This window comes from Sceloporus occidentalis, unplaced genomic scaffold (genome assembly GCF_023333645.1).
Source record: "Sceloporus occidentalis isolate IW3139 unplaced genomic scaffold, rSceOcc1.0.p SCAF_5, whole genome shotgun sequence".
NCBI lineage: Eukaryota > Metazoa > Chordata > Lepidosauria > Squamata > Phrynosomatidae > Sceloporus > Sceloporus occidentalis.
This window is the reverse complement of record NW_028316985.1, coordinates 176,329,490-176,345,190: the sequence shown is the minus strand read 5'-3', so window position 1 is coordinate 176,345,190 and position 15,701 is coordinate 176,329,490. Positions and strand designations below refer to the sequence as shown.

The window sequence follows — 15,701 nt, the reverse complement described above, 5'->3', positions numbered from 1 at the left end:
CATGATACCACACTAATTACATTGACCAGACAAGCCACTTACTTTATCAGCAGCTGGTTCATCCAGCCTCTGCTGCTCGGAACACAAGCGACAAACTTTTGCCATTAACTCGTAAGGATGAACAAAAAGCCGAGAGCTGAGCAAGAAGGTAAATATATATGTTCTCTGTAGGTAAGAAAGAAAGAGAAGATATACTTCTTACTTCACAGATGTGTGTTTGTGTTTTATCAAGCTGAGGACAATTTGTTGTGTTATTTTGGGAGAGCACCCAATACTGCAGAGGCAAGCATTAAAGCTCAATTATACCAAATGTCATTGTTTCAGAATCCACTTTTGGACATTCTAGTTATGCAAGGCTAGAACAACAGACAGGGCAGGGCACATCACTCAGCTGAGTGCCGACAATCCTTGTGCAACAGAAGAATAAGCAGGTACTCAGTACCTAAGAACTGCTTACTATGCAATATCAGAACGTTTTCAGAATTAGCAATTGGAATTAGAGCTTTAGATTTCAACACAGGCACACCTACAGAAGAAATGCAGTGTCTCTGTATCAGAGCATTTGGCAGGCAATTTTATAGTATGAAAATGTTACACAGTGATTAGACAGAACACTAAACTAGACAAGCATGAAGCGTAATGAGCAACTGATTCTTTAGTGTAAAACTGATCATCCCTAAACTTTAATGAAATAGACCCATGAACATTTTGATTTTGCATTTCAGTTTTACTCCTCAGTGTACAAACTGTAAGTATAAACTGCAACGTCTCTAAAAACTACAATCTATACAAGTGTGGGATTTTTCCAATTTGTGGCCCTCTGGATGTCACTGGACTGCATTTTCCATCAGCATAAGCCAACCATCATGCCCACCACTGCCATAGCTAAGGTTTTCACATCCAAATCAAATATATTGCTCTCTGCTACACTGAACAAGTCCATTAGCAGGCAGTTAGATAATCCAATCAAAGGTTCCTGCAAAAATAGATCCCAGAGTAGCCCTTGAGAAGCATTATGCCAAATTCCACATTTTTAATTCTCCAAATTATTTGTTATATGTTTTTGCCTGATGATACAAATGAAGACAAGAGAGTATTGCAGCCTTCTGTAACTTGGCACCTTTGAGACACAGGAGCCTATTTGGGATGCTGGGAGTTGAAGTAACAAATATCTGGAAGGCACTATGTTGGGGGAGGCTGGTATAATATAACCCTTTCTGCAACTTTCCAGGATGGGATGTTTGTTGTTCTGTTACCACCAGCAAATCAATCATGAGATGGAAAATTCCAACAGGCTGTAGAGTTTGTCTTCCTCATGTGGGTTTTCAACAAGGGTGTCATTCAGTTTATTACACAGCTTCAATGCACTGTCATGAATCAGCCATGAAAGACTGTGGGGAGTGTTTTGAAGCCATAACAAAGCAGGCTTATTTAGCTGAATAATGAATGTCAAAGGTGTCGTGTAAGTAATATATTCATATATTTATCACAATCAATTGCTCAGCAAGATCGACAACTCAGATCAAAGGGAGAAAGATTGGGAGATGACTCTCACTCTTGGCTTACATGTGACAAGTGCTGTGAGTGGATGTAAACAACTTCATTACACAGTTATGCTGGCTAAGATTATGAGAGTTGCAAATCAACAATATCTGGAAGGCCAGAAATACCCTATCCTTGTTCTTTGTGGATGTAACTCCCATATATGATAACATGTAGACTTTTTACAGTATGACCCCCATAGCTGCGAAACCTGCAGTTTCACATACCCATGTCTGAAAAATTATTCTCTCTAGGTGCTCCAGCATGATTCTATGGTCAAGTTCCAGCCCATGCATACCATAATCATGGTGGAGGAACTAGAAATGCCTAGAAAAGTGTTCTCTCTAGGCATTTCTGGGTCTTTCAGTGTCATTCTATGATATTCCTGGGCTGGAAGTCATTCAACTCATAGATACTAACAGGGTTCCCTATTATCCACAGTTTCAGGTATCCATGGAGGTGTTGTGTCTTGGTACATATCCCCCATGGATGCAGGGGTTATACTGTATGTCATAATGTGTGAGGAGTATACATTCATGTTTTGCACATGGACCTGGTATCTAGACATCCAGAAGTCATCCATAAATAAATGACATGGGGCACTTGTTTTCCGGGTAGAAAATTGCCCAGGAGCCAACAGTCCCTTATTTTGAGCATTCTTCATTTGCATTTTGGAGGATATAACAAACAGCAGAAGACATCCACACTATTTCTTACCTTTTCCACAGTCCACACAATATAGTGAAAGAAATCTTTACCAGCCTCTGAAGCTAAATGAGTGTGATTTGCCCAAGGGCACTGAGTAAGTTCCCATGATTGATTAGGAATTCAACCCTGGTCTCCAGAGTTGTAAACCAATGCTCTAACCACTATCCCATGCTGGCTCTGCCACACAGGGTTAGCAAAGAGGAAAATACAGCAAAGAGTACTCTATGGGCCAGTTTAAGAGATGCTGAATTCCTTGGCAAGAAAAACAGCTGAAGACTGTGGCTGGTAGGCCACTATTCATCTTCTCTGCAGGAGAGGCCTTTCTCCACAATATGCACAATGCACCTTGCTGAGTTCCCCTTTCTTCCTATTCAGATGCCCAGTAGGCCAAGCCAATTGAATTTGCAAAGAGAGAGTAGACTTACATCTGGGTAGTAATCCACAGTAGGCACTAAGTGCTGGATGAGGGCTTCCAAAGATCCAGACAGCAAATTGTTGTCATTGTAACACAGCCCTTCACAGCTGTCTTCTTTTGACTGATACAGGTTCCGGTTGTAGCCACTGCTGTCGAACATAGCAGTAAAGGGAGGTGTCTGGGGCATATTTTCCTGAGAAGATAAAATTAAGGAAACATAATTAAAACATAATTAAAAACAACTTAAAATGGAAATATTAAAATCAATGCAACAAAATAAAACAGTTTTAAAGGCAAAACTGAAGACATGACAATTCACAAGCTTCCTAAAGCAGCAAGATTTGGAAACTAAACACAACTCTTCCAAATCTGAAAGCAGTACAATACAAGCGAATGTCTCTTCATGCCCATCAAGCTGGACATTGCATGTAAGACTATCCTCAGAAGGGACTCTGAAGTTCCTTGCAGCTAGGCAGGTCCATGACAAACATTAATGAAATGTGAACTTTTCAAATCAAGAAGAAGATAATCATACTCCCTGTAAAATTTTTCATCCTTTCAGTTTGTCTCAACTCTTCATTTAGGCTCAATTCAAATCACAACTTGAAGACGACATTTCATACACATGAATTTGCATGGGCAGCAATGGCCTTGCCCAAGGTTATGCAAACCAAGCAGACTTAACACATCACACACCCACTACACCCAACTGCATAAACAAGCTCTAAATACCAACACTATTCAATTTTGGATTTCCAAAGTCCATGGGTGGTGCTAGTTAATATAATCCAATTTTAGTGTCACTGGTTGAGCTTAACCAAGGAAGTATTCCAATGGTTTACAAAAACAAACAAGAAACACAGAAGTGCTAAATTCTTCACTGTTGATGGTACATTCAGCATGACCCCTTCATGTGCCTTTGGATCAGCTCCCATAATCAACAAACAGTGTAAGGGAGTGCTAGTATTGTGTTAGGATTACCAAAGAAATCTGTAACTAGATAAAAGATGCAAAACAAGTTATTGCAACATTCTTCATTGTGTTCCTATAAAGAAGCACTGTTTTGTTGTTTTCAACTGAACTCTTTCTTAGCAAAACCTTCAACTTTGCAGCTATACATTTAGAGCAGAGGAGGGAATGGAATCATGATGCCCTCCAGATGTTGTTAGACTGCAACTACAAACAGCCACAGCCAGCCTAGCTAATGGTGAAGAATGCTTGGAGTTGCAGTCCAACAATATTTGGAGGGCTACACAATTCCCACTCTTCAGTTACAGTTTGGTTTGTAGGTAATCTCCATTCAGGAATGAATTTTCAGAGTCTGCTACTCAGTAATAGGGCATGCTTTTACACACACAGAGTTTTATTATTACTTAAGTGAGGTCATTGTGGTATAGCAATTTGAGTGTTGTGGTACTTTAAATGTTTAACACATTTGAGTTTTGTCACATCTGGGTTTTTGCTTTCAGACTAATAGATTTTCTACTCTGGACTGAAATTGACGTTTTACACTGTCAAGGGGATGGCACTTTTCATCTCATACATCTCACTGCTTTCAATCCACAGTAGTGAGCATGACACTACTGTGTGAACAAGGAGGTAAAATTAGTAAGTAATTAAGTTCATTACAATGTGATGTTTGAATACACATCAAGAGGAACTGCTCACATGTCTCTAAGTCTATCAGTTAAAATACCAGGTGTGGGCAATGACTCCAGATTTTAGGCAACAGGGTGGCATGCCTCTCTTAGTACAAGAGCATCCTAGAAAGAAGCAAACAACAGCACAGGTGGAGAAGCACAAAATGAAACCAAGAAAAATCACCATGATGAAAGCTAAAGTCCCAAACTGGAAACAGGCTAATCTCCCATGTCTACAACTCAAGCTTGGCATTTATATCAACATACACTGTGTGTCCTTGATCATAGCACCCAATGATTTTCATCATCTGACGATCAAAGGAAATGCATTACATTAAAGTTAACAGCAGAATGCATTAAAGTTAACTACATTCATGGCTTAACTACACTAAAATTAAAATGAGAAGCAATACATTAAAATGGAAAAAAAATTGAGGCAAAGCTTTAACTCAGTGATGAAGGTCTCAGGTTCAATCTCTGGCATCTCCAGGTTGGGTTACAAAAGACTCAGTCTGAAATCCTGAAACTCCAATGGCATGTTGTTTTTTCCAAAGACTCAGCACACAGTGGGCCTATGGTATCCACTGGGATTTGGGTCCAGGAGCCATTGTGGATACCAAAATCCATGCATGCTCAAGTCCCATTTTAAAAAATGGCATAGTAAAATACCAAAATCAAGCTTTCCTTTTTGGATTTTATATAATTTTGAATATTTTTAAGCCTTGTATAATTAAATCTGTGGATAAAGAATCTGTGGATAACGAGGGCCTACTATATTGCCACAAGATACATTCAAAGTATGATAGGCTCAATTTAATCATCTTGCCCTCTGTTGAGAGTTCAGGCTTGATTTACTCTAGAACCCAATCATTTATCTTTTTGTCAGTCCAGGTTATCCATAAAACTCTCTTCCGGTACCACATCCTAAATGTGTTGAGTCTCCTCTTCTCAGCTTTCCTCACTATCCTGATTTCACATACAGGTATTTTAAATACTATGGCATGAATTATTCTGATTTTGGTATTTAGTGATATATAGCTATCCTTCCAGAGTATTAGTCCTCTTCTGATTTCTTGACTACCATCTCTATCTCGATTAATGGCTGAACCAAGGTACACATTATCTTTAACTACTGTATATATTCATGTATAAGTCTAGAAATTTTAGTCAAAAATTGACCCCAAACAGCTGGGTGGACTTATCCATGGGTCAATGTAAGTACAGTATTTTAACTCTCTTCCTTCTCTGTGTAGAATGGCAAAGGGTAAGAGCTGAGTTCATCCTGGTACACCCCAAAAGAAGAACCAAATCCTTTCTGCTCTTTCCACTGTGATGCTGCTTCTGGCCTTTTTGAATGCTTAGGTGGGGAAATGGCAGTGGTGGCACCTCTTTGGTGCTTCCCCTCAAAGGAATGCCAAGAGGAATCAGGCTTAGAAGGATCTGAATAAGACATTTCTGTATGAAGATAATAAACTTCATCCATTACATCCTTTATTACATACCCCCAAGTTCTATCCTCAACTTATCCATGAGTCATATCAAAATCCATAATTTTGGCCTCAAAACTTGCCCTCGACTTATACGTGAGGTTGACTTATAGTCGAGTATATATGGTATTTCGATGTCTTCATGATCCATTTTAAAGTGATATAAACCATCTGTGGTCATTATTATTGTCTTCTTAATGCACAACTGTAATGTTGTTTTTGCACTTTCTTTCTTAACTTTTAATCGGTAGTCAACTCTCCAAATCCCCCAGCCAGCTGAACTTGGCTACTGGCCACAGTGGCCAAAGGCATTGTATTTATACACATTCTCACATATACAAATATATAGACACATCCCACAGCTTAGACTCCTCTGAGCAATTAGGAAAGAAATCCAAACTGCAGCAGCAATTCATACAGCCAAGCTGTTGCAGTCTGGGTGCTGGCACACTGCGTGTGTGTGGACCCATAACAAGTCTGAGCACTCCACCCCCCAGTCATCATTGAAGTGCAGATGCCATGGCTTCTCTTTCTCTATTGTGTGCCAAGTCCTCCAGGGATCTTGGTTGTGAGGAGGAGGGGAACTTCTCCTTTTTTAAAAAAAATGAAATAAATAAATGCAGGCTTTGGAAATAAATGCAAGATTCGGTGCACGCTTCCCTGGGAAAACACCTGATTTTGAAGGAGAAGTGGTAATAGAAGACAGCCTGTGGATAAGTAGCTTCTCTTGCCCTCTCCATCTGTGCATTCTCCAACAAAGCAATTCTTCAGAAAGAGAAGCTATTAAGTTATTAGCTGGATTCCTGGGGACAAAAAAAGGAGGGGGAAATGGAACCGCATGTAGAGAGCCAAAGCCTGGCTTGCTTCTGGCAGCAGGTCAGGACAATGAAGGCATTCAAATCCTACACAAGACTAGAGGATTCAGTGAGTAAACAATAAGAGAAAACAAAACTTGCTGCTCATGGAGTGGCATAAGGGAGGGAGAAAAGAGGGAGAAGACACACTGAGCAGAGCCTCCCTGGCCTACATGACCCCCTTGCTAATCCTTCTTTTCAAGAGCCAAAGGAGATTTGCATCAAAATAAGGGAGGGCAGCCGGCTCAGCATCTGAAAAGTCACATCCATCACCCAGAGCAGCTGTTCAACCAGAGGACTGGATTTCTCCCCAGCACAAAAAAGTCAGGAGGGGGTGAAGGGAAAGAATAAGAGAGGTCCACGTGCCAAAGCAGAAGGGAGAAAGGAGAGGGGGCAGACTTCTGTGGAACAAGGAGCAGTTAGGACAGGAACCCAGCAGGTGAAAGGCACTAAGAGAATGCCACATGTCGCCTTGGTGGGATAAAAGATGCACAGAAGGAGAAGGGGGCAAAATGCCCTCATCCTGTCTTCAACATTTATCATTACCAATGGAAGAGGAGAAAGAAAAAGAGACGTTCAACTTCAAGGGAAGAGGCAACTAGAATTTTATCACTTCATGAGAACCAATAGGTTGCCTTCTTCCAAGAGTTTATTAAACAAACTTCCAGAATCCCAAGTCAGTATGGCCAGTGAGTTTTAGTTCGCAGTCAAAAAAAGTACCATGGCAAAGCTCTGTTTCCCATCACTATTTCTGTTTACAGAAGCCTAAGCAAAAGCACACAACAAATATCCTCCCACTGATATTTCATCTCCATACTACACTTTGCAGCCAGTGGAACTCGACTCCCTTTCTTATATCACCAATAAAACTATCCTGTAATAAATTCTGGAACAAATCAAAACATAGTTTTTGTGGGTTTTTCAGGCTATTTGGCCATGTTCTAGAAGAGTTTATTCCTGATGCTTATGCTGGCGAAACACCAGGAATAACCTCTTCCAGAACATGGCCACATAGCCCGAAAAACCCACAAAATACTATGGATGCCAGCCATGAAAGCCTTTGACTTCACAAATCAAAACACCTAACCATACACAGGATTTTCAGCTTGCTTTCAGCCTCAAGGTCATATCCCAAATTACATAAAATGGATGCAGTGGCTCAGTGGTTAAGATGCCAACTCTAACAACTGCAAGCCTGGAGATTCGAGGCCCAGCCACTGTGTGACCGAGTGAGCTCCCACCAGTAGTGCCAATTTCTGCCAAGCTAGCAATTTGAAAGCATGCAAATACAAGTAGATACATAGGTGCAATTTTGGTGGGAAGGTAACAGTGTTCAGTGCAGTCACACTGGCCACATGACCACTGGAGTCATCTTTAACAATGCTAGCTCCCTCAGATAAGTAATGGAGATGAGCACTGCCCTCCACAGTTGGACACAACTTGACAACCTTGTCAAAGAGAAGCCTTTACTTTTAAAGGGAAAGCCAGTGGTCAAGAAAAAGAAATCTAAATCCCCCTTGAGCATTTGGAACTAGCACTGTAGGGACATTTCAGGGACAGAATTTTCAGGTGTGCACTGATATTAATTTACTCATTTGATTTATAATCCCACTTTCTCCTAAAACTGGGACTCAAGGTAGCTCACCACAAGATTAAACACAACCACAGATAAAAACTCAAAGATGTTATGAAATCAAAATACAATGAAGTTATAGTATTAAAAGAAAACGAAATTAAAACAGCTTAAAAACAAAATGCAAAAAGTAGCGCACTATCTCAGTAATAGCCCTTGCCTCAGCAAGCAATCAACAAGGCTGCCCAAATAAAAAGATCTTTGCCTGGTTGTGCAAAAACAATGGGGAAGGAAGCCATTTTAACCTTCTTTAGAAGCAAGTTCTAAAGCAGAAATCAGCTGCCACGATGGCCACCTCTTTTCTTATTGTTTTAATGCTGTTGTTGTTTTGTTTCTTTTATGCTGGTCTTCTATTCTATTCTATTCTTATCTCACTAAATGTACTTCCAAGAGTGGTGGAACAGAGAGAAGGGTCTTCTGCCCTGAAGATCTCAAAACCCTGGCAGGTTTTCCATGGGAGAATATTGTCCTTCAACTAGGCTGGTGGCTTTGGCATACTCACAAAAGTTTCCAGATTGCATCTGAGTAAGGCTCACACAATGCAAAGAGGAAAACTGTTTTCTTGCAGATGTCTGGGCTGTACCTATGAATACTGGGTTTAGTAAGTATGGCTTCACTCCCTCCTCATGCATTAATAGATTGCATGAGGCACTCTTCAAAACAGAGCAGCTGTCAGTGGTGAATCAAAATCAGCTTCCACAGGCAGTCTTGGTTGTAGCCGCCTGGTCTGTCCCCCAATTTAATTCTGTATATGCCTGTGCATTGGAGTGGAAGGTGAGAGATGATGGTGAGATGTTGCTAGACACCACACTCACAGGTCTTCTTGCTGAATAAGACATTTTCTATGTCACCCAAATGACAAAGTTAATAGGAAATATAGGAAATATATATTCTATATATATAGGTCATCTGTCAACAGCCTCATATAACACAGAATAGCAGAACAATGTTCAAAGGTCTTCAATTTATTATTCTAGTCAGGGTCCCCCTTCAAACACATCTGAATCAAGACTTCACAATGGATAAATAATTAAACTGAGCAACTGTGCTGGTTTTATAAATGAAAAATCCAGCCACAGAGGAAACTCAGCCACTAGCAGCTGGTGCCTTCCATGTTGGTGCAGTGGCAAATCTAAATTTGGGTTTTAGTCCAAATTTTAAAGGAGAAATCCAATATGCTGATGCTCCAGGCAAGGAAGATGGTTTTTACAAAGAGAACAGAAAATGGGATGGAACCTGAGAAGATGCCAGTGGAAAACTGAGCAAAAGGTCCACTGATGGAGGTGGGGCTTCAGTATCATGCACAGCTCTTCCCCCTACCCCACAGACAATGGATACAGAATACATTATGGAAATAAAACATTTTTGTTACTTAATTATCATAATTTGTGTCATGGAAGCCATCTTTTCTCATTTTCTGCAAGGGAATTCTCCTTTGTGGAATTCCTTGGACATTCAGGCATGTTAAAAGACACCTTTCAGATAATAAACACGTAGGATAAAGTTACGTCCTACTGATTTCAGATGGTCTGCTATGAGTAACTGTACCTAAGCAGGATCAGATTTCTTTTCACAAATGTAAAAGCTTTATCTCTCCTCCCCTCTCCCTGTTTTCTTCAGAGAGATCTTTGGTGCTCAAACTAGACAAATTTCCTTAAAATGCATTCCATCTCCACCTGCTTTTTTTTTTTAAGTGAACATTTTCAAGAATGGAATGTGTTAACATCCTGAAATTCAGCCACTGTGGCATGAAGCATAGATTAGCAGACAAGTAATTATGAAAGTACTGAAATATAATGGTCCACCAAAGATACTGAAAAAAAATCTCAGCCTGCTGCTCAAGCTCTTTTCAAGAAAGCCAGGTGATTTATGGAATGAATTAATTTGAAAAGCATACACAATAGACTTAGACTAGTCAAAGCAAGCAATTAAAACCCACACTTTCTCTATGCAGGAGGCACCATTTGAGGCAAACACTGCTTTTTCAAGTCATTATTTATGATCAAGCAGCTGGAAGAAACAAAGAAGTACTTCCAGACAACAATCCATGATGAAGACAGGATAGAGGTAAGCATCTTCTTGCTAGTTCACATCTGGATTCTTTGCCCACTCCCGCTGTTTTCTACCTGTCCTAATCAAACTATTTCAAACACTGCTGCTTCTGTTTTAGTTTTTGTTGTTTTAAATGCAAATTCTCATAGATGCATAGTCAAAAATAAGCTCCAGTTGAAATAAATGGGACCTACTCCAAGCAGCCATCCAGGTGCTGAACCCTGATGCAGACAAAAGTTCAGCACCAGGACAGCAGCCATACAAACCAAGAGTGGCCATAAAACTGAATGGATTAACAGCCCTGTGGCAACAGAACCACTAGACACTTTTGCTCTCTGGTAAATTGGCATTGGATTGCAGTCTTAGAAAGCATGTGTCTAAATCCATGAGAGTCTTAACTCTGCATGCAGCATTACAGATTCACTCTCCCACAACTCTGATTAAATGTGGAAAGCTTGAAGCTCTTGCCAACCTGCTGCCAGCTGGACAACTACTGCAAGTATAATGGCCTTGCTGGACCAAAAGTCTTAACTCTGTATAACGTAGCTCCACATGCCAGATAGGCCATAAAATCTCAATTCAGATGTGTAGTACTAAATGCCACAACAAATATGGATCTCAAAGCCTGCTACATTTACCAAAAGGTCACTGAGTAAGCCTTGTCTATCAGAGGACTATAACTAACCAACTAATGTTTTCATGACTGGTCCCAAACAACGAGGAGTGGACAGCCTGCAGTCTTGAGGGGTGCATGCTGGCCTTTGGTTGAATTTCGTACAGTTGCCAAAGAGCCCAGAAAGAAAGGGGAGTCAAAAAGGAAGAATACAATGAGGTAGAGGCAAAATGGGCCAAGGATTACCGTCTCCAACAAACAGCCATCTGTCTTTCAACAAGCTGCCTGCTGGTTGAAGAGCAACCAATGTGGGCAAGGCTATCTCCTGCCCTTCAGCCTCTTGCCCTGAGTATAAGTTACACATCAGGACTATCAGATGTTGTGGCATAGTCACTTCTTTAAGAGTGATTCATAATTTTTCATGATCTATACAATCAAATGCTTTACTATAGTTTATAGAGCACAGGCTGGTTTTGTTTTGAAACTCCTTAGGATGTTCCATTATTCAGTATGTTTGCAATATGATCCCTAATGCCTCTTCCTTTCCTGATCCCCACTTGGACCTCTGGCAATTCTTGCTCCATATATGGTAAGGGTCTTTGCTGTAGAATTATAAGCCTCATCTTGTTGGCATGAAAAATTAATGCAATGGTCCAGTGATTAATGCAGTTCTTGGTCTCTCCTTTCTTGGGTATTGGTTACACTGGGTGTTTCCAGTATGTAAGGCATTGTTTTGTTTTCCAAATTGCCATCAGTATTGTGAAGTGCAAAGATATAAAACAGAACACTAAACTTACAATCATCCAAGCCATAGTATTTTCCATCACCACGTAGGGATGCAAGAGCTAGACAGTAAAGAAAGCCGACAGAAAGAATATCAATTCATTTGTTATGTGGTGGCAGAGGAGAGTGCTAAGGATACCATGGACTTCAAGAAAGACAAACAAATGGGTCCTAGAACAGACCAAGACAGAAATCTCCCTGGAAGCTAAGTTGAGACTGTCATACTTTGAAAGCTTGCAACATGTATAATGTGCATTTGGGTTGGCCCAATAAAGGTATCACTGTTTTGTGGCTTTTGGATGATACTGTACTATACTTTGGGCATGAGAAGGCAGGCCTCATTGGAAAAGTCAATATTGCTGGGCAAGGTGGAGGACAGTAGGAAGAAGGAAGACGACATACCAGATAGATAGGCTCAATCAAGGAGGCCACGGCCCTGAGCCTACAGTACCTGAGCAGAGCAGTTGAAGACGGGGGGGTCTTGGAGATGTCTCATCCAAAGGGTCACCTTGAGTTGTGGTTGACTCGAAGGCAGTTAACAACAACATTTATGAGCAGTGGGTTCACAGAGTTCAGGAACTGTAGGAACACAGAGACCCAAATTTTCCTTGCCTAGTGGAATCTCATGTGATTATACTGATGTTAATTTCTTCCAGTGGAATTTAGCTAAAGGAAGGGACAGACGGGAAAGCGAATAGTTACACTACCCGCCTTCTGTTGCCAGATTACTTCAGCTGCCAGCAATTCTCATGCTGAACAGAAGGTGGAACCTGACTCTAAGCCCTTGGATCAAAGTCTGGATATTTCAAATAATCACACCTACAAAGTCAACAGATTAAGCAAGGTATTTCAATAACACAGAAGAGCCACGATGTATGGCAAAGAGAATGCTCACCCCCACATAGGTTAAAAGAGAGGGAGGTATTAATGTTAGTGGTGGAGGGAATAGGAAGATGCTTTTAAGATGAGTAAGTGTTTTTTAACTTTTCACCTCTTTATTCAGACATACTTGAGGCATGCACACCCACACATTTTACGGGGACATTAGAACAACATTCTTTAGACCAAGCAGAATAGGGCTGAGTCACTTGGTTGTTTTGCAAAATGTCGTAGGATTTTGCCTATTTTTACATTAGGCTAGACAGAAAGAGAGAGAAAGAGGGAAAGGGAGGAATATACAAAATATACAGTCATGTACTAACATCTTTCTTGTTACAATTTTTTTCTACAGTGCAAGTTGTCAAGAAAAAGAATGCAAGGGGATCTTGTAGCAGCTTTGAGACTATCTGCAATAAAGAAGTTGGCAGCATAAGCTTCTTTTGACATAGAGGCTGTGCAGACCATCCCTAAGGGGTGGCCGGCAGCTGCCTCCAGCTGTAATGGATTGGGGCTGCGGCAACCGCATGCTGCAGCCACAATCTGACCTTTGCAGGGCACAAAAAGGAGCCACTTTTTGTGGCTCCTTTTTGTGTCCTGCAAAGGGCATGATAGTTGTGGTGCCTCGGCTTTAAAGTGTTCCTTTGGCACTGCATCTTGAAGACACAGCGCCAGAGGAGCACTGTGATGCTGCACACCATGTGGTGCGGCATGCAGCATCACACTGTCCTGGGGGTGGCGCCAGTCCATGTGTCATATGGACGCCATGCCCAGACTCCACCCCAAGGGCGGCTTTTCCTGCCAGTATGCACAACCCCTAGGTCCACTTTATCGGATGGATGGAAATACATCTGATGAAATAGACTTCAATTTAGGAAATGCCTGTCTGCATTTCCTAAGTAGACTTATCCTACCAACTACTTTCTTGCAGATAGTCTCAAAGTGCTACAAGATTTCTCTGCATACTGATCCAGACTAACACAGATATGTCTTTGAATAAAAAGAATATCTTAATAACAGCATTGTCACAGCTAGAGATAGACACTTTCTTCCCAGTCTGCATTATTACATAAACTGATGAAGGACAAACTTCAGCTGTGTGCCACCAGTCACCAAAGCAGATATAGTAATGCCACTCCAGTGTAAACCACAGAACAAAAGCCACTGCACCTCAGTGATGTTTTGTCTCATCTGTTGACCCAAAGAGTTTACAGCAGTGTAGCCTGGGGAAACTAGGAAGAAGAGATGAGACAGTCAACCTTGTCAGTTCTTCAACTTCAGCTGGGATGGACCATTTCTCACATTTTACATTTAACAGTTAAAAAGTGCCAGGCATAGATATATGGCTGGAACACTCTTGGCCACCCAGCATGCCAACAGACACTCTGTCCTATGTCCCCAGATCTGAATAAAATGTCACATTTTAAGCTAAATGTTACAGCTGGGCTACCCAATTCCTAAATACCATTTTCTGACCATTGCTATCCTGTTCTTTAAACATGGACAGAAAAGAGTAAAACCAGAGGCAGGTCCCATCCATATTAATTTCATGACAGATTTGCCTTAGGATCACCATATGTCAGAAACAACATGAAGGCACACAACAATAACAATGTGCCTTGAAGTCACCCGTTGTCTTATGGCAACCCCATGAATTTCATAGGGTTTTGTTAAGCAAGGAAGACTCCTGATATTCATTGCCAGTCTCCCATCCAAGTATCATACTCTGTAATGAAATATTGACCATCTAGTGATAATCATAGCCACTTGAAACATCTTAGTTGTGTCCATACAAAATATGAATTGATAAACAAGCTTTGAATCAAGGTCTCTCCCTCTTTAAAGCAGTTTTCCTCATGCTGATCAGTAACTGTGTAACACAGCCATATATAAACCATTACACAGTGTCTTTGGAGAGGAAGGAACGAGTCACCGGTTCATATCTGAGTCCTGCTTGTCAGCTCACCATCTTATGATCAAAACAAGCCTAGGTCAGAATCCTCCTTCCCTCCCTGTGCACACCAGAGATTCTCTTCCAATTAGCTTTCTTCATTTACGTCTCATCCAGTCCTAAATTTAGAGGAGTTAGCAACAAACACACACTAAGAGAAGGAGGATGTTTCTGTCTGTCTCCACGCTTGGCAACCAGAACCAAAACAAACCACTAACACATATAGATGGGGAATGGAAGAATCAGTGCAAACTCAATCTACAGAAGCAGGAAATCCACCAGCCATGCCAAAGCAAATCTAAACCTGCCACCTCTGCGGTTTCATTTCTTGGCAATCCCTTTTCAATTCTCTGCAGTTGTTTGGACCACACACACACGCACACACAGGGAAAGAGAATCATCTGCTGGGAACTCATCATGAGTGCAAATGGAGTGGAGCCATCAGAGGAAAACTTGGGAGCAAAAGCCCTGAGTCCCAAAAACAGCACATCTGTCCCACCTCCTTCTGCCCAGTCCCAAAACCAAGAAATCTAAAATAGCCTAATATTACAGAGCATGGATTCTTTATCCACGGATTCAAGCATCCATGGCTTAAAATATTTTTAGAATCTATACATTACAAAAAGCAAACCTTGATTTTGCATTTTACATAAGGGACACTATTTTAATGTGTCATTGTATTTAATGGGACTTGTGTATCCATGTATTTTGGTACCCATGAGGTCCTGGAACCAAACCTCAGTGGATACCAAGGGCTCACTGTACTACAATAGAATCCTAATTCAGACTAAACTAGAACGGAAATGGCAATGTGACACAGAAATCTGAGATCCTATATTCACTGATTCTAACCGGACTGTACAGGAGGACATACTTTAAGAGCAGCCCAGCTGGATGAGACCAAACTCCTTCTAATCTACTACATCCAACATAAACCCCAGAAATACCTCAAGGACATGAACTCCAATAGGTCCAGAGGTCCATTTTCTGCCCCTGCATACCCTCAATGAGATGCACAAACAACTAAAAATACTTTAAAAATTGGGAAGGGGACTTGAAATGGCCATAAATCCAGTTGTGTTTTGGCAAAACTGACATTTTTAATATCAAACAAAGCATGTAAACTGGAATGGTAATTTAGCCTTCA

The 15,701-nt window shown here is 40.9% G+C and overlaps 1 protein-coding gene across 6 annotated transcripts in view; it reads right to left on the bottom strand.

The window, feature by feature from the left end:
* Nucleotides 1-15,701, bottom strand: part of LOC149313197 (ras-GEF domain-containing family member 1B) — a 268,019-nt gene that overhangs the window by 21,682 nt on the left and 230,636 nt on the right. For all 6 annotated transcript variants that reach the window (XM_089526246.1, XM_089526248.1, XM_089526247.1 and 3 more), the window contains 2 exons: nt 2,676-2,858; nt 43-165 (listed from right to left, as the gene is read on the bottom strand). In XM_089526246.1, coding sequence (XP_089382372.1) covers nt 43-165; nt 2,676-2,858 — 306 coding nt within the window. The remainder of the gene's footprint in view (nt 1-42; nt 166-2,675; nt 2,859-15,701) is intronic.